This window comes from Cervus canadensis, chromosome 5 (assembly GCF_019320065.1).
Source record: "Cervus canadensis isolate Bull #8, Minnesota chromosome 5, ASM1932006v1, whole genome shotgun sequence".
NCBI classification, from domain to species: domain Eukaryota; kingdom Metazoa; phylum Chordata; class Mammalia; order Artiodactyla; family Cervidae; genus Cervus; species Cervus canadensis.
Genome location: NC_057390.1, coordinates 58,151,797 through 58,169,834, shown reverse-complemented (window position 1 = coordinate 58,169,834; position 18,038 = coordinate 58,151,797). Strand labels below are relative to the sequence as shown.

Below are 18,038 nucleotides of genomic sequence, written 5' to 3'. Positions count from 1 at the left end.
CTGAAGTAAGGCAAAATCCAATTCATTAAAAGCATGATTAAAGAATTACTAAGTCAAAATCGCATGTTTCCCTCTCCCACCAAAAATATCTAATTCGTTTTTCATATATCAATAAATACCAATAGGATGACTAAGGTAAAATTGATTTTTCAGGAACCATCTATAACACACAGCCCCACCCCCCACCAAAAAAAAACCCCCAAAATCTCTTTTGCAAAAAAGTGTATTCGAGACACTCACACATTTAATTAAACAGATTCTTTCTTAAATAGAGATGTTTTCTCCTTGTCAGAATAAGCAATGCATTATTATTATTTAGCATTCATTTTTTTAGTTGGTGGTTTTTATTTTAGGTACTACTGAATATAAATATTCCTTAGTTAAAGTTAATGAGCTACTCCAATTAAAAATAAATTTTTAAAAATTAATGAGCTAATGAGCTTTTTTCATCCTCATTTTCGACATTAAAATGCATGGGGGAAGGGAGAAATAGTATGGAAAACACAGAATAACTCGTTGAGAACTTGTTACGTTTTCAATTAAGGAATTTTATAAATCTATCTTGGTGCTGTTCTTAAATTAATTCTGCAACAGCAGCCAAGTGATTTTTTTGGGGGGTCTTGAATAGTAATGATACAGATTTTCTTTACCAATAATGTATATATTAACTACATTTAATATATCAGATACATTTTATTTCTGTATCTCTAAAGAAAACCTTGGTGCCTGTCAGTGCCTAATGACATCAATAACATTCATTTACTCTGCCACAGTAATGAACTTACCATCCTCACAACTGAAAAAAAACAAAAAACAACTTATCTAAGAACTATTTTGATCAAAATGTATGAAAAAACTAGTATTTTTGACACAAAAATTGAAACCTTTCGGGTTTTTGGTCTCTGTAATGTGCCAGACATAAATTTGCTGACACTCAGCGCCTTTTTACCTGTTTTTCCTGTCACGTTTAATATCCCATAGCTCTAAGAATTTAAAAAAAAAAAAAATTTCTTTACAATGTTGAGAAATGTCTCCATATGCCCTCAGTAGCTACTGAATGCTATAAAATAATAAAAAGCTCTACAACAGACGATGTTATTTCACTGAATCTTTTCAAAGCTTCAGGAAATTAACGCGGTGCTCCTGAGGTTTCAAGAATTTTAAAAACTTATTTAAAAATCACAAATATGACCTATCCGTTAGCCATAAAACACTTCACATAAGTTCACTGAAAGGCAGACTTTTCTGCTTTCGAAGTTTGACCAGAGAACACAAGCCATAAGTAGAAAACACGAAGATTTCGTTGGGCACTCAAAGGAACAAAACAGTTGACGTCTTAACACTTAAAGTTACTAAATGTTCTGAAGTTGCTTAATCGTCTTACTTTGCTTCAATTTTAGTTGCTTCTGTTGTGTCACCAACACCAAAATGTAAAGAGTACAAACCTCTTCCCTCAGAAGAAGGGGGAGCTGAGGGCGGTTCTCACAGAACCTGCCAGTAACAGGTGGCCGGCCGGGAGAAACCTGCAGCGTTCCCGCCGCCGCCGCCTGGACTCGGGGCCGCGTGGGCTCCCCAACTCCGCCCAGCCACTTCCGGCCGCCCACAAACTCTCCGGTGGCCACGCACCCTCCCTGCTCCCCCAAGCTCCCGCGTCGCGGCGGCCTGAAGTGCCCCACCACCTTCCCGCTCCTCGTTTCCGCTCAGCGCCGCGGGCCTCGGCGCAGGCTGGGAAGCACGGGGAGAAGCACGTGCCTCTTCTCGAGGCCTCGTCACCCGGGCGGGAACTCCAGCCGGGTCTCCACGAGCCCTGCCGCTGGTCCCCCATCTACCTGAGTAAGCAGGCGCCGAAGCTTCTAGACGCCGCTGAGTGGCCGGGGCCACTGTGATGCGTTTCACCTGCCTGCCCGCAGCCTCGGCCCAAAGTGTGAGGTTCTGGAACGTCCCTGACAGAGTGGGGCCAAATAATAAATGCGACGAAAATGAGGCCCTGGGGGTTGGGTACCTTGTTCCGAAGGTCACACAGTTGTCCAAGCGAGTGCAGAGCCGCGTCTCGTGGTTTCATTCCACCGCGAAGTCAGGAAGACTGCTGGGACGCACAGAACCCGCCACAAGGAGCTGCGGGCGCGGGCTGCCCGGAACACAGGCCTCGAGAGGCCTTAGTGGCGGCTGCGTGAGCCAGGGCGGCACTGGGGCAGGCCACGCAGGTCGGTCAAGCAAGGAGATCCTGCAGCCCGAGCGCCCAAGGCCATGCAGCGAGAGCGAGAAGCCTCTTTGCTCCGGCCACCGGCCCAGACTCCCCGGCACGTGCGGGCCGCGCACCCCAGGGGCCACGGCGCACAGCGGGTCTGCGCGCCGGGTCTCCCTCCGCCGGCGGCGCCGCAGGGTGACGCTCAGCCAGGCCGCGGCTGCGCCCTCCTGCGGACTTTTGCGGAGTAGGGGGCTGCTGGGCTTATTTATAGAATAGGAAGGAGCTGTGCGCCCGAGCCGGACCTACGGAGTCCAGAGGGAGGACGCAGCCGAGAAAGCTTCACTCCAGCCGGGTCTCGCAGCCATGAGACAGCTCGGCACGGAACCTCGGAGGAGGGGTCGTTCTTCAAACCCGGCCTCAAGTTGTGCTCTCAGGTCTCACACGGAATAAAAAGAATAGAGTGTGTCGGTCACTTCGCAGGAAACTTTTCGTTGTTTCCTTATTTCCTTCCCTCCTGTGGACAAGTTGAGCAGCTTCTGGGCCTTACGCCCAGGAGGTTTCAGACCAAAAAGGGTCGGGACTCCGGGTCTTCTGGAGCATCATCCCAACCCACCCCCACCTCTATCCCTGTTTTCCTCAGGGGAAGGTGGAACCCTCCTTCCGATCCCCTGCTGCAATCCAGAAGTCTGATTCCCCTGCCAAAGTGAAACGCGTCCCTATCGACTCTTCTAGATTTTTGTGTTTGCTTTTTAATACGAACAAAGATAGTTTGGCTACTTCAGGCAGGACAGGTTTAAAGGGACATGTTAGCACGTGGAAGGGATGACTCGGATTCCCCCAGCCGCCATGAAGCCACTCGGGACAGCTCAGCAGAAAGGAAGGTTGTCTGTTGGCAACATGCAAGACACGGATCGGTTTTTTTGTCGTTTTGTTTTCTTTTCCTTTTTGGCTCAGCTCTGAGAGCATTACAGAGCTATCCCTTCCCGCCTCCCGACCCTCTTCCCCTCCCCCTCTTCTTTCTGGTGCAGGCGGCAATTAGGGTGAAGAAATCAGTGCCAGGCTCCTGCCTCTGAAGAGAAAGGAATTGCTTCGGGAATTGAGTCCTGACACCTGTCTCTGTCCGCGATGGCGAGAGGGGATACGGGGTCAAAACGCCTGGGGAAAGAGGCCGGGCTGACCGATGCGGGGGGATGGGGGCGTGGGGGGGGGGTGGGGGGCTCCCTAGGACAGCGTTTCTTTGGCCTGCAGCTTCACATAGGTTATTAACACGCGGGTTATTAACACGGAGGTTTCCTCTTTTTGTTCCCTCCACCCACCCAAGACCAGGACCTGGGCTGGAAGCAGAAGAGCAACACTGACAAGCCGTTCATTAACTTGCATTTATTTTCGGGAAATAATGTAGATAAAGGGGGGAGGAAAGGGACTGCCTTACATTTCAACAAGTAATTTGCGATCTTCACATCGGACAAATCAAATTTACAAATTACTTTCCCACCTACTGGACGAAACGGCCAAAGCCAAAATTGATATACAGTCGTGGGCTCTCCGTAGATTTCGGAGAATGAAGGTGCACTAAAAACTCACTAGACAAAACAGGGTTTTTAAAGAGAGAGAAGCCGACGGAGGAATTGAACCTGGGTTTGGGGCCTGGGGTGTTTTTTTTGTTTTCCCATAATAGTATATTTCTATCTTTTTGCTTTCTTTTAGTTTTGGTCTCTGAACCAGAACTGCAGCCTTGTGCTTAGACCTGGTGAAGGGCTCACTCCTGTGCCCCCTCCCAGCCTAAACCCCTCCCCTCTGCCCTGACTTGACTCTTTCCTTCAGACTCCAGGACCCTCCCGATTCTCCGCGCGCAGCTTCCTGAAACCAAACGATTTTCTTTAATAAATACACAGAGGGAGAAGGTGTGAGAGGGCAGGGAAATTTTGCAACAACTGAAAAAGTAAAAGCGCCATCGTTTGAGGAAGAGAGGAAAGGGGACAGGGGGGAAATATTTTTTGCTTTTGTTTTATATATATGTGTGTGTATATATATATATATGCTGTATATATCTTAAAGTTCTATTTCTTGGGCTCTAAGACAAGATATGCTCAGTTCAACCAACAGCAACTAAAAAGTTTAAGTGGTCCCTGGAACGGACCTGACTATATACAGCATTCCCGCCGAGGCGGAAGCCTGAGCCAGTTCTACACAGGGCGGGGCTGTGCGCGAGAGGCTAAGGACGCTTCCTCCCTTGGGTCTCCTACAAGCGCATCGGGCAGAAGAGGAGGAAACGCCAGGAGGCTCTGGCCTGCAGGCGGGGAGCGGGGCTGAGGGCAGCTGAGGGCACCAGCGGGGCTGGTGGCAGTCTGCAGGCGAGAAACGCTTAGTGGTTGTTTTGATTTGGAGTAGAGTGTGGGTACACTCCCAACAGGCAGATACATGCCAGTTAGTGACTCCAGTGTCCAGAAAGAATAAATTAAAGTGTAGGGCTCAAACAGCAAGACAGAGCGAAAAGCCTCCGAAGGCTGCAAGTGCATACACAGTAACTGTCCAGAAAGACTAGAAGAGGGCGACTTGGGAGTTCGGTGGGGGCTGAGGAGGGGAGCACACAGCTCTCCTGTATAGAACTTGTTGGCCAAGCCGAAGCACCGGTCCCCCCATCCAAGGGGTGGGTAGGGTTTGCACATCCCCCAAGCAAGTGGCACAAAGATGAGGGCGGCAGTGCAGCAATGGGCATCTTTTGGGGGCATGAAATTTCGGGTCTGGAGAAGCCGAGGCAAAGGCGGGCGGTGCAGCAGCAGCAGCAACAGGACGGGGATCACGGAGGGCGCAGGTAGTTGCGTTTCTTCTCTTCCTCCCACTCCTGGGCTCACAAGACCTGAAACCTCCATGAGGCTTGGTCCTTATAGTCCAGACAGTCAGGCGAGTTGAAGTTGAGCTTCCAAGCGGAGGATGCAGCGGCAGCGCCAGGCTCCTTGTAATCCAAGCAGTCGGCAGAGTTGAAGGCGAGCCCCGAGCCGCCGTAGCCCTGGTGGTGGTGATGGTGATGGTGGTGGTGGTGGCCTGAGGACTGGCTCAGCGGGTGGTGTGCGTGGGGATGGTGGTGATGGTGGCTCGCCATGGAGGAGGGCGCCATAGGGCTGAGCTGGTGCGGGTGGTGGTGCGAGTGCATGGGCGCTAAATACGAGCTGCAGTCCACGCCGCCAAAGTAGGAAGAGGAGGGCGCGGGGTAGCCCTGGCCATAGCTGCCGCCCTGGCCGTAGGACATGGGATAGGAGGCTGCAGCCGAGGCGGCTCCTGCGGCTACCGAGCGCTGCATACACGATGCATTGCTGGGTGCAGCCAAAGGCTCGGGCATCGACACTGAAGCGGGCGCTGAGCCGGGCGAGATGGAGGCAGGACTCCAGATGGAGGAGGCAGCAGGCGTACTCAACGACGACGGGACCGCCACCGCCGGGTTCCCGCCCAGGCCTGCAGCCGCTGCCGCCGCCGGGTTGGCTGAGGCGCTGGATGCGGAGCTGGAGGACGAGGCGGAACTGGACACAGCAGGCGGCGTGAACTGGCCGCTGCTTTCGGAGCCCGAGCTCTCCCGCACCGGGGACGACTTTTTCTTTGCTGGGCGGCTCTTGGTCCCACTCCCGCTCTGCTGCTGCTGGCGGCATTTGGCGCGGCGGTTCTTGAACCAGACCTGCGGCAGGCCGAGTGGGGAAGAGCGTGTGAAGGGGCAAGTAGCGCTTGCCACTCCCCTGCCTCTTGCACCGACTCCGACTCCGGCCTAGGAACCTTATCCCTCTCCGATCGACGCCTCCACCCCCTTCCCCATCTCCGGCCCGGCCAGACCCTGCATTCTCTGCTCCACCCTCCCCCATCCTTCTGCTCAAAGACCCTCCCCTGGCAAAGTAGGGATGTGCACCTCCCCAACCCCACCCCCAGCTCAACTCTGTCGGAGGGCAGAACATTTGTGTCTGTCCAGCCAGAAGTTCAGCCATCTCTAAACTGCTGCTGTTGGCCGCTTCCCAACAGACCTATGAATGTATGGAGGCCCTGTCTTCTGTGAATAGAGCTCGGGAAACTGCGGAGAGGCACAGAGCACGCCGCGGAATGGGGGACAGTCACCAAGTCTAAGCCGGAGCCACTCTGCCCCATGGAGGCCTGGTGCTGGGCCGGGAGAGAATTTGGGTTGGGAGCAGGAGGCTGAATTAGAGGGGGACTACGGAAGGAAGCCTGAACAGAATTTCGTTGGACTTCTTGGCTCCAAGTGGGGAACCAAATAAGACAGTCACAAAGTTCTCACTCCTCTTGGAAGGCCCGGGTACAAAACATGGCATTCCTGTTCTCTCGAGCCTCTGGGAGGAAAAAGGCAAGATAAGAGGCCGTTGAGAAGAGTTCTGAGTTATGATCCGAACAGTATTTTCGGGGCCCTTTCATCACACACACACACACACACAACACAACACAACAAAAAAACCACAAAAGCAATCCAGAAAGAGCAAAGCTGGTAGCCAGATTTTGCGTTCAGCATCCTCTCAGAGCAAAGAAGAAGGTCGAATCACACTGCCGCCACCCGTGGGGCACACTTCCAGACAGGGGACCAGGCTTTGGCCAAGCCCCACTCATTTCCAGGATTCCCGGGATACAAGGACAGGGCGGAGGCAGAATTCAAGACCCGGAAGGAAACTGCCAGGCCCTGGGATGGCCGAAGAGGCAGGGGACAAGTGTCGGGCTTGGCCTCCTGCAATCCTAAAAAAGACTTCGGAGAGCGAAGGCGCCCCGGGGTCAACGGCCCAATTCAGGGCTCTAAGCTAGTTCCTTTAATTTTGGCCCCTCTGCCAGGCCCGGGCCCAGCGCTAGGGGGAGTCTGAGAGGGGCTGCCCAGCCTGTAAGCCCGCCCTCAGACCAGACCACTTCCCAACCAGGCCCAGCACCCCTCCCCGGACCCGGGAAACCCCGCGCGCGCGCACCTGGACTCTGGACTCTGGCAGGTTGATCTTGAGCGCCACCTCCTCGCGCATGAAGATGTCTGGGTAGCGAGTCTTGGCGAAGAGCGCCTCGAGCACGTCCAGCTGAGAGCGCGTGAAGGTGGTGCGCTCGCGTCGCTGCTTCCGTGGGGTGGCTGAAGGGAAACGCGGGGGCGCGTCGGGTCAGTGGTGGCCACGCCGACTCGCGCTAGAGGATACGGACAGGACCCTCGCAGGCCCTGGACCAGGTCGTTGCAAAAGAAAGCCGAACTCCGAGCAAAAAAAAAGAACTCCCCAGGGAAGCGAGCCTGACAGGCCACAGGTGGGAGAAACTGCAGGTGTGCCTGATTGGCACACCGACACTCCTGATTGTCTCCGACACTCCAGGGCTGCCCCCTTCCCTGCCTCTCAGAGGTTAAGAAAGGAAGAGAAGTTATACAATCTTTCTTCCTTCGCTGCCCCCCTGCCAACACTCTCCCTGACTGGAGGGTGGGGAAGGGGTGTGCTGAAACATGTCCTGGAAAACACTTTCCGAGGTAATAAATGGAGGTGAAGAAACGGAACCTAGACAAGAAGGCCAGGATTTGGCTCAAGTCGTCCACATCAACAGTGCAGAAGTTGGTGCAGGCCACCCATCTAGAGGACAATTTAATTATGGAGGGAGAATCCCTCTACCTTACCTCAGCCAGTCGCTTTGCATAAGGCAAGCTCGGCCTTTCCTGTGAGGGCCAAGCGAGTGTCCACATTCCTCGTTCAGTGTTGGGGGGGAAAGGCATAGATTCTTTCAATCTCTCTCTCTCTCTCACACCCCACCCATGGGAAACGAATCCGTGGGTAAATGCGCCTGACAACTGGAGAGAAGCCCGTGTGGCCGGGCTGGAGGGCTCACGTCTCACGTCTTAGCCACCCGGGCCCTACTTCCCGACCAGGATCTGCCCTCCGAGTCAGCGCGCCCTGCACTTAAGAGACTAAGCAACCGGTTCCCTGGGCCTAATCTGGGACAAGATTTGTGCTCAAACCCAGAGGCTGGGGATTTCCCAGATTTCTAAGGGAGGAGGGTGTGGGGGGTCGGTGCTCACCCGGATAACCCACGGAGGGGTGTAGGAGGTCCATGGCTGGCCCGGCTAGACCGAGCCCATTCATACCATATGGGGGTTGTTTGAGGTAAGACATCATGCTAACAGCTGGGTGGAGGCGCCCCGACGGATCCAGGGGGCCGGGGGCCAGGCGCAGTGCGGGGCTCCCACTGCGCAGTCCTTCAAGCTCTGTTGCGTCTGGGGGCCCGGCCTATGGAGACATGAGACACACCGAAACCGTCATTCCACGCCTTCACGGCTTCCTGGTCTTGCTGGAGGAAGGAGTCAAGGAATGGGGAGGTGACGCAGGCTATGGATCTGTGCAGAACTCGGCTCTATAAGTCCTTAGCCCAAAGACCACAGCTTCTTTGAAAAGTAAAATTTCTGGATCATTATCACCTCTTTTCGGGCTTGGAATGGGCCAGACACTCGTAGGGCGACGCTAGGAGTGAGAAGAGGTTAAAATCAGGGGCAAACTTGGGAGGTCAGAGCCCAAACCACAGAGTGTGCTAGGTCCCAAGACTAGGCAAAAATCTGTCCGGTGGGAGAGGGCATCACACCACACAAGCAAACATCCCCTCGACCTCGAGGCAGCAGGAGACCCAGAGCATGAGGGGTTGTTTCGTTTTGTTTCAAATGTTTTTGAAAGTGGGACGGACAGGTAGACTCCAGAGAGCCAAGGTGAGGCACTGCGGAGGGCTCGCGGCACCTGGGCCTCTCCGGGACGCATTGCCCACTGAGTACCTCCTTCCAGAGTCTCCGAGGCTAGGTCCTGGGCCTAGAGCCCACAGCCGCCCTTTCGGTTTACCTCCCTGTGCATGGCCGCTGAGAGATTGCTTACCCGGAATCCCACCCACACTTCGACCACCGATTCGAGCCCAGGTCCGGCTGAGGCGACCAGAAGGCGCCACCGTACAGGTGGCGGTTTTAACACGCCGCCCGAAATCACCCGCACCTCTCCACAGCCGCAGGCCGTTCTTCCCCAGAGCAAGTCGGTCCCGGCTGCGGACAATGGGGTCCCGGCCGGGGTCGAAAGGTGACCTAACCAGCGCCCCAAGGGTCTGGCGGATATGGGAAGCCTCAGTGCAGGAAGGTCTGATCCGCTTCCCGCTTATCCTACTAACTGAACCGGCGCCCCAGGACCCAATCCAAACTAGAGAGCTAGGCCTCTGCGGCGTAGCTCGCGCTGCCCCGGGCAGGAAGGTCGACGCCTGGCTTCCCCAAGTTGCCCCCAAAACTGAGGTGCTACAATCAGGAGTCAGGAAGTACCGCTGGAAGAGTGGGACGGAGATCCCAGAGGACCTGTCGCTTTAGCCCGCTTCACAGGAACTTAAAGCAGACCTGGGACCCGGGCTAGAAGAGTTCAGGGAAAGAAAGAAGTTAGAGCTAGAGAAGTCTCCCGCTCCTCTCCCCAGGGACCCACGGTCTCTGCCGGGAGAACTCGGTTTGCAGGGAAGGCGGCGGAAGGGAAAGAGCCGGGGCCAAGGGAGAATGGGACTCAGCTGTGGCGACTCTGCTAGACTGCAATATGAGTTTTCAAAGACTTTCTTCAAACTTAGCACTTCAGCTGGGTTACTTCGGAGGAGGCGGGGGAGGGGTGCGGGGCCGCAGCGGAGCTCCGGGGTCCTCCGCTCAGCAAGAGGGGAGCCAGGTGGCTTCCCAGCCCCGCCCCCCACCCCCCATGCCAGGGACCGGGGAAGCGGGGACGCGTTTGAGCAGGGGGAGGCAAGAGCCACCGACGCCTTCCCAGAGCCCCGGGCGGCCAGCGGCTTTCTCCTTACCTGCCCTCAGCTGCCGGGGCCGCTCACCATCTACCTCACGCCCTCACACAGACCCTCTGGGCGGCCAACCTGCAAAACAGAGCGGCACAGGAATTACCCGCGGGGCCGGGCGGTGGGTCAGGGACCCGCCGGATTTCTTTCTTTCCCCAACTTCCCTCCTCCCTTTCTTTTTCTTTCTAGTGGCTTTGTGCGTGTCCCTCCAGGTTTCACTTTATTGCACAGACACTTTGTTTGCAAAGCCCCACACACTCCCAACACAGTGCCTCGCCGGGGACCTAGCCGAGGGGGCCGCAAGGAGAAGGTGGGGGTGAGAGGGGCAGAGCTGGGAGGTGGCTCGAGGTTGCCGTGGCACTCCGTGCAGCGTGGAGGCGGTGGGGGCTGGGGAAGTCCTGCAGAGGCACTTTGCAAACTAAATAAATCAAGCGAGTTACCTTGTCGGAGTGGCTTGTCTCGCCGGGTTGTTTAGGTGATTGGAAATGTAGCCTGATGAAGATTGATCACCTTTCTACTGCCCTCCCCGGGTATGTGAACGCGAGGTGAGTGCGTAACGGGGCTAGGCTGCCAATCCCCGGCCCCGCGCGGGCTGAGTGACAGGGAGCCGGGCAATGGCAGCACGAGCCGGGGGTTACCTCCGCGCTCCCCCGCCCTCCCCCGCCCCCTGCACCCCGCCCTCACCGTCCGCCCGCCCCGCCCCGGTCGCGCGCTAACTCCGGGGCTAGACTGGCAAACGCAGCGCAGAGCAAGACAGGCAAGGCGAGCGCCGCGCGGGCGCCCGGGCCGCGGAGGGGAACGCTTGCCTTCAGGCCGCCCCGGGGCTCCCCGCCCTTCTCTCGCCCTTTTGGCGCCCTGGAGGGAGTGGCAGAGAGGAGGCGAGGTGCTGGAGAACCGGTTCCCTCGCTCTCTGGCACGCCACCCGATGAGCGCGAGGAGCCGGGAGCTGCGGGCTGGAGGGGAACGGGCCTCCGGCCCCTTTCCGGACGCCGCGGGCCCCAGAGTCTTCACACACCGGGCCACCACCCGCAGACGCACGCGGCGGGCGGCTCCGGCTGGTCCCGGCTACTTTGCTGAGCGCGGGAGCAGCCCCGATGCGCAGATCCCGCCTCCGCGCCTCAGGGCTCCGGTGCCCGCGAGCTGCACCCGCAGCGGAGGCGCGGCCACTTACCTGCTCTTCAACGTCTCCTGCGGTTCCCAGTCCCCACAATAGGTGTTTGCAAATCCTGAACGCTTCTTTTGAAATGTGGGCTCCCAGCGTCCCCTCCCCTTTACACATACACTGTACTTCTGAATCGAAAGGTTTGGATAGAAAACTTTGTCTTTCACACTGGCTCCTTTTACTAGGGACAATCTGGTGGAAAACGTGGCCATAGACCCTGCCCTCAATTTCCTTCCCTCATGCCGCCGGAGCCTCCTTGAGCGATCTCCCCGGATAGTTCGTACTGGCGAAGCCCAATTTCCAGTCGAACAAACTTCTCAAAACACGTCTACCTGGGTGGACTTTTCAAAGCGCAAAAAAAGTGTTTGCGTCCCAACACTGAGTAAGGCAATTCTTTTAAATGGCACCTCCTCCTGAATATTAGGCACGACTTTACTTACCCCCTTTCGAGGAATTCCTACCGCTTCTTCTTAATCTCCCCCCGCCCCCTCCCCTCCACCTCAACAGGCGGAGTGAAAAGTTTGAACCGGAATAAGTGTGAGGGCGAGTCAAGGAGCCGCCGGGCGCTTCGCGGTGGGGAGCGCCGGCACTGCGGGGCCGCGGGGTAGGGCACCGAGAGCGCACCGGGCGCGGGGCGAGGAGGTGGCGGAGAAGGAAGGGGGAGCCCGCTGAGTGAAAAGGGGCCGCGGCCGCCGCTCATCAAAGTGCTTCCCCTCCCCCAAGCGACACTTTCCTTTGGAGTCCGAATAAAATACGGTAACAGAATATGATGGAGGGCACACTGTTTCCTTAACTGCTTCTCAAAGAACCCGGGAGATCTTCTTAGGACCTTTAATAAGGCTTTGGTCGGTTCTTTTGTTGATCTCTCAAAATCAACTCCTTCTAATTGAAGTTGGAGCTGAAAGCGAGCTAATGTTCAAAGAAAGTGGCCGCCAGACTAACGAAATTACATTTTTTTTTTTTTTTTTTTGACGATGAGGGAACATCTAATCAAAGGGGCAAAAGAGGAGGGGTGTGTGGGGGGGAGTATGAAGGAGAAAAGGTTTTACAAGATCCTTCTCTGGTTCACAAAAGTCAGCGACACGGGTGCTTCTCTCCAGAACAAAGACACCGCGGCCCATTCACAAAAGCAAGAGAAAGAGACAGCGAAAACAATAAAAGAATGAGAGAAAAGGAAAAACACGAACAAGATAAAGCCTTAACAGGAAAAGAAACTGCGCAGAGCGCAGCGCTGACTCGAGCGGGGACACACCTTAGGCTCGCGCAGGCCCCCGCGGGAGAATAGTTCGCGAGGCCCTGGGCTCCGAGCCCCCGAAATACGCAGAGATTTAAAGAAAGAAACGAAATGTAGCCCCCGCCTTCGATTCTGGGGGAAAACGCTGGCTGAAGCGCACTAGTTTGCCGGGGAGAGTTGGCCGGCGCGCTGGGCACACTCCCCTGAGCTTCTGCGGCTCCGCGCCTCTATCCCGGCGCTATCCCGGCCGGGGCCTGCGCGCTGTACGCCTGGGTTAGCCCTCTCAGGCCTCGGTGCGTGCCGGGTCTCCCAAACCCTCGTCCTCCCGCCTCCTCCCGGCCTCTCTTCGCTTGCAGCGGCGGCGCTGGGCCGAGGTCCGGCAAGGTGGGGCGGCTGTGCGCTATGGAATGTGCTCTGGCGGTCCCCAGGGCCCTCCACGCGGGAGCCAGGCTCTCTCGGTTCCAGATGCGGCCGCGGTCTCGGGGAAGTTGGGAGGTATCAAGTAGCACAATTTTTTGTCCCCTAATGAGAGTATTTATCTAATCCCAAATTGCAGGCGTATTTTCTTAATGCTCAACCCGTAAAACCCCGGGATTAAGAGAAGAAAAAGAGAGAGAGGAGAGGGGAGAGGGAGGAGAGTGAAGAGGGGGAGATTGAGATGAAAGTTTCTTGTATGCGGCGGAAAGGACTCAGGGAGCACGTCGCTAGGCAAATATCCAGGTGGGAGACGCTGGGCCTGAAGCCTCGACCGTTCCAGCAACGGCCGCAGCTCGGGGAGGGGAAGAGGGGGCCCTTGCCTGGGGAGGGCCGGTGGACTCAGCTCGAGGCCCCCGGGCCGAGGAGGGGGCGTGGGAGCTGGGCCCTGGCTTTAGCATCCAGGTGACCTCGAGGCTGGGCCAGACTCTGGAGGACACTTGGGGCGGGGGAGGGGTTTGGCTCCGGGGCCGTGGGATCCCGGCCAGGGGCGGAAGTTCTGCACCGGCCCGCGGGGCTGTGCCCAAGCCAGCCCGCAGCCAACACTCCTCCTCCACCTCGGCGATCCCCGGGCCCACAGCTTCTTTTGCAGCCGCGCGGGCTTTCGGGTCCACGGCCTCTGGACTTGCTGGGCTCGCGCCTGCGCCCGGGACGCAAGACTGGGCACCACGCGACGAAATCCGGACGCGGCGCCTTCGTCGCGGGCCCGACCGCGCCGCTCCCCGGGGGCCGCTGCGGGGCGTGCGGTCGCCACAAAGCAGCCCGAATGGAAACCCCGCGAGGCTCGGGGCTGAGGCAGGAGGGGCAGGGAGAGGGGCAGCAAGTCTGGAGCTAGCGAAGGTTTGTCCCTTGGCAGGTCGGGAGCGGTTTAGGAGAGCCCCCTCTCGGCGAGGCTCCGCGGGAGGGAAGGTTCCCGGAATTCGAATTCTGTGTAAATGGAGTGGGTGACGCCGGTCGCCCAAGTCCCAGGCTGCTCCAGGCTGGAGGTTTCCGTCTGCCGGTTTCCCTAGGGTTAGAGCCGGGCTCTGAGAGCTTCTTCCCTCAGGGAGCGTAGCCTTCTCTTTTCTCCTGCTCAAATGAAGAGGGCAAATCCCGATTTCATTTAGTTCTGGTAACTTTTCAGTAACTTCCTTAAATTCTTGTCATGAAATTCTACTTTAGGGTGGTTTTTACCATTTTGAAAGACTGGCGGCTGCATATTTTGAAAGGAATTTGTGTGTATTGGTATAAATATTTGTATGTATATGTACGCATTATGATCGAGGCTAACTATAAATGCTATTGGACTGTTTTCTCTGTCTCCAGACTTGTTGAACGACCTTTGTTTCAGTCACCTTGGTAGAGTAATGGAAACTACCATAAAATCGCCAGGTTTTTTTCTGTAGCTTAGAACTTCTTGTTGAAAGTTCCCTTTCCCTCATCTCATACACACAAACCTGCACACACCCTCCTCCTCCCCCCCCCCAACAATAACCCCTCTTCCTTCTTCCTTTCACTTCAGCACCTACAGTCTGGAGGGTTATCAGAAGTCATGGTTATTCCTCATATGAGTGCAAAATTATAAAAACAGCAAATTAGAACATATTAGCTCCCCCCCCCCAGTGTTGTGTATTCACAAATTTCCTCAAATCTTTAACAGAGATGACCCTTTAATACATGGTTGTTTACACAGCTTAAGAAAATATGACCAATTGCTTTTCAATTCACATTGGTGTGTCAGCAGGGCCCCTTTGGGGTGTAAACTTATTCAGATCCAAATACAGCCCAGTATCCTGCCCTGCATTCAAGAGGACCATTTTTTTTTTCCCCACATGAAAAGTCTTATGAATACAAAAACTTCTCTCAAACCAATGTCAAGTTTTCATTACAAAGAAGTAGCAGCAGTGTTTAAGGTAAGAAAGTTTCTGCTTTTATTGAAAATTTATATATGACTCAGTATTGTAATAAATAAACATAACCATTTTCACAAAAAAAAAATGACAGTGCTATGCTAGAGAAGAAAATATTAATTGGAGGATTTACTCAATAATGGCAAGACAGATTTTATCAATACAGAATAAATAATAACAGCATTCTTGAGCCAATTTTGAGACCCAACAAAATGTGGGAACCAAGCTAGATGTAATAAATAATTATCCAGAGAAAAAGATGGTGCATTCTCAGATGATAAGACTGTCTTTGTAAACTGATGCATGTCAACTAGTCCCATTCTTACAGCTCACCTTCAAATCATAGGACTTGTCTCAGGCTATGTTAAAAGGCCACCCTCTGAAGAAAGCAGAGGAGCAGTACTCTATTATCTTTACAGTGAAATGTAAAACAACTGCAGAAAAATCCCACTGGTAAACAGAACACAGTTTAATAAGTAAATTGAATATGATCTAACTATAAAATTTAGGTAACAGACTCAGTGTTACATATGGCAGGACTGGAAAAAAATCATTCATGACATTTTCTTTATCCCTCCCTCTTAAGCCCCCTCCCACCCCTCATTATGCTATTAACGACAACATCAACAACAACAACAAAAATGTTTTAAAATTTTCCTCCATCAAAAAATGAGGGAAAATAACGAGGGAAGAGTTTTCTTTCTTTGAACAGTTTCTTGAACACTCCCAATACCAATCACTCACAAGATGTCTGTGCAAATCTACTTCACATGATTTCAAGGAAATGATTAATTCACACCAAAAAACCCTTAAACAAAGCTATTTCGGAGTTCCGTACAAAATCTGGAAAGGAGGGAGGAAAAGGGGTGGTGGTGGTAAAGAAGTACAATCCAGTCAAACAAAATGTTAAAAGTTTTAAATCAACGAGAATGACTTTTTTTTTATGGTCTGGGGAACCCAAGGCTAATAAAATGTTGGTCTGGTCCGGTTTCTACTGAAGGACACATTTCTCTTCTTTCTTGGCCATCTTGCCTTTGTTTTGCTCCAGAGTTCGCTCCAAATGTTCATCTTCTTCTTCAGCCCTGGAAATCAAACAGGAAACCAAATTATTTTTCTTCGTCGAGGACAGAGCGGCACTCCCCTCTCGCTCCTAATTCCAAGCCCCAGAGGGAACCGGGACTGCGGGGCCAGGGGGAGACTGCCCCGGTCCACTGGAGACCTCTGGATAGAACTCCCCGACCCCACCACCCACTTACTGCTTCTCCTGCGCGTCCAAGTCCCTGACGAGCGCGTCGCGCTTGTCCACTAGGGCCACCAGTTCATCCAGCAGGAGTTGCTCGCGTCGCTTCTGGGCCTCGGTCTTCTGCCAGTCTGCAGAGGACAGGAGGCTCCTTACCCACCTTAGCCTCCCCTTCCCGCCTTTTCCAGTTCCCTTTTATTTCTGTGCAAAACCTATCACAGAGCCACTAGCTAGTAGTGTTTCACGGGGCGTTTGGCCGTCGTGGTGAGGATTTCACCCCTAAAACCCTACTTTGTAAGTATTTTCCGTAGATAAGAGACAACTATGGCCGGGTTGAAGCCTTCACGAGACCAGGTGTGTGCCGGTGGCCAGCCGGAGGCGCGCACCTGATTTCAGCCCAAGTGGGGGAGGGAGAGTTGGAGGCCCAGAAGAGGTCAGCCGGAGGGTTGGTGGTGGGGGATGTGGGTAAATGAGGAGGCGGGAAGCAGAGATGGGCGATAAAATCCTCCTGAAAAGGCTAGAGAATCTGCCTGAGAACCTATCCTCCTCCCCCACCCCCAAGCTCACTCCATACAGCCCATTCTTCGCTAATTTCCTCTCCGCTCTATTTTAGCAGTTGGATGTATCTCACACTGGGCGCCATATGCTTCACAATAACTTTAAAAGTAGTGAATCGGCTAATTAGCATTTTTCTTTGAAGTAAAAAATAAATTTGCTCTGCAATATTACACTGCAGCTCTCGATCGCATCACAGCCAGTTTTCTTTTGGAGAGGTTTGCTGCGTGGTTTCAAATCAAAGCACTTTTGCAAAGGAAAAATTACATACTTCTTTTTGAAACCCCATGTTAAGGTTGGAAAATCCGATAGGCCGTGTTCTTTCCATGTGTAGGGGCAGTTTTTTGAAGATTTTAGGCCCCAATAATATATTTCCTAATCTTTGCTGGTCTGATAATTTCCTTAAGATGAGCAGCAGTTTCGTTTAATAAAAACAGGACCAAATCGAACATTTAAAGCACTTTTGAAACCAAAGCCAACTGCTCTCTGGCCAGACTGCAAGGGCTTGTAGCTGTCAATCAACCCCCAGTCTACCCCGCCTCCCTCATTAGGAAGGTAAACAATGAAAAGAAGAAGTAGATGATGAGGCAGATAGCCGAACAAATGAGGACCTAAAGGGAAACAGGACACCAGCTTGGGGGAAAAAAAAATACCCTGGCCACTGACTCCTGTAGCTCCCTCCCCCAGCAAACGCACTTTCCAAAAAACAGAGGAGTGCAATCCTTTCTGGTTTCTCTCTTCTCTCTCCATTGCCCTGGGCAATCACGTTAAAACTCACATGGCTGGTGCTTATTCAGATAAACCTAACAATGCACACCGCTGGTTACCATGTGAATCTTCACAAACCGCACAAGAATGTGCTGGTTCAAATCCCCCCGACCCCCTCCAAAGCAAAATTTATTCAAGACAGCAAACTGCTCAGCAGCTTTATGAAAGCAAATGGAGCTAGAGGGAATTCTATCTCGTATTTACAAATTAAAAATTAGATGCATCATCGTGCAATAAAGGATAGAATAGCAGCAAAAAACTAGAATATTCTATTTTATCACTATTTCTATCACTATAAGCTCAAATACGTACACACATATATATATTAAACATGCTATATATTAATTATCCTCATTTGATACAAAACATCACACAAATAGGTACATTAAATAATTGGTCACATTACATTCTTATTTTAAAAAGTGTTCAATTGCATAGAGAGAAATAAACTATTTCTATGGAAAGCTTTTTTCTGAATGTAGGAATTTAAAAAATAATAATGAAACACCAAAACTGAAGAAAAGCCATATCTATCACGATTTTATTCCTTAGATTTAAATGCAACTGAGGTCAGGAATGCTGGACAATTTTCTAATCTGGTTCTTGTTCTTAATCAGTTTCATTCTACTACAGCAGATAAATTAATAGACTCTCCAGGTTGGAAAGATCTTAAAGGTCATCTGGTCTGATTTCAGGTAACTATAGTTCTAGAAGTATTAACTCTGAGAAAAACCTGCTAA

The 18,038-nt window shown here is 53.0% G+C and overlaps 2 protein-coding genes across 8 annotated transcripts in view; both read right to left on the bottom strand.

The window, feature by feature from the left end:
- Positions 1-4,199: 4,199 nt before the first annotated feature.
- On the bottom strand, positions 4,200-10,537 carry OTX1 (orthodenticle homeobox 1). The gene is made up of 5 exons (XM_043470475.1): positions 10,417-10,537; positions 9,986-10,054; positions 8,208-8,415; positions 7,132-7,283; positions 4,200-5,858 (listed from the first exon to the last, which is right to left on the bottom strand). Exons 3-5 carry the CDS (start codon positions 8,302-8,304, stop codon positions 5,040-5,042), a joined length of 1,068 nt encoding a protein of 355 aa, XP_043326410.1. The 5' UTR covers positions 8,305-8,415; positions 9,986-10,054; positions 10,417-10,537; the 3' UTR covers positions 4,200-5,039.
- A 4,195-nt stretch (positions 10,538-14,732) lies between these two features.
- EHBP1 (EH domain binding protein 1) overlaps positions 14,733-18,038 on the bottom strand; it is a 427,094-nt gene continuing 423,788 nt past the window's right edge. For all 7 annotated transcript variants that reach the window (XM_043468858.1, XM_043468857.1, XM_043468863.1 and 4 more), the window contains 2 exons: positions 15,992-16,106; positions 14,733-15,817 (listed from right to left, as the gene is read on the bottom strand). In XM_043468858.1, coding sequence (XP_043324793.1) covers positions 15,727-15,817; positions 15,992-16,106 — 206 coding nt within the window. In that variant the 3' untranslated portion in view covers positions 14,733-15,726. The remainder of the gene's footprint in view (positions 15,818-15,991; positions 16,107-18,038) is intronic.

What these genes read in the sequence shown, in the direction of transcription:
- OTX1 (XM_043470475.1), bottom strand. Translation starts at nt 8,304, where the DNA reads ATGATGTCTTACCTCAAACAACCCCCATATGGTATGAATGGGCTCGGT. An exon ending in CCCCTCCGTGGGTTATCCGG is followed by an intron (nt 7,284 to 8,207) that starts GTGAGCACCGAC and finishes GTTTCCCTTCAG; the next exon opens with CCACCCCACGGAAGCAGCGA. An exon ending in TGCCAGAGTCCAGAGTCCAG is followed by an intron (nt 5,859 to 7,131) that starts GTGCGCGCGCGC and finishes GGCCTGCCGCAG; the next exon opens with GTCTGGTTCAAGAACCGCCG.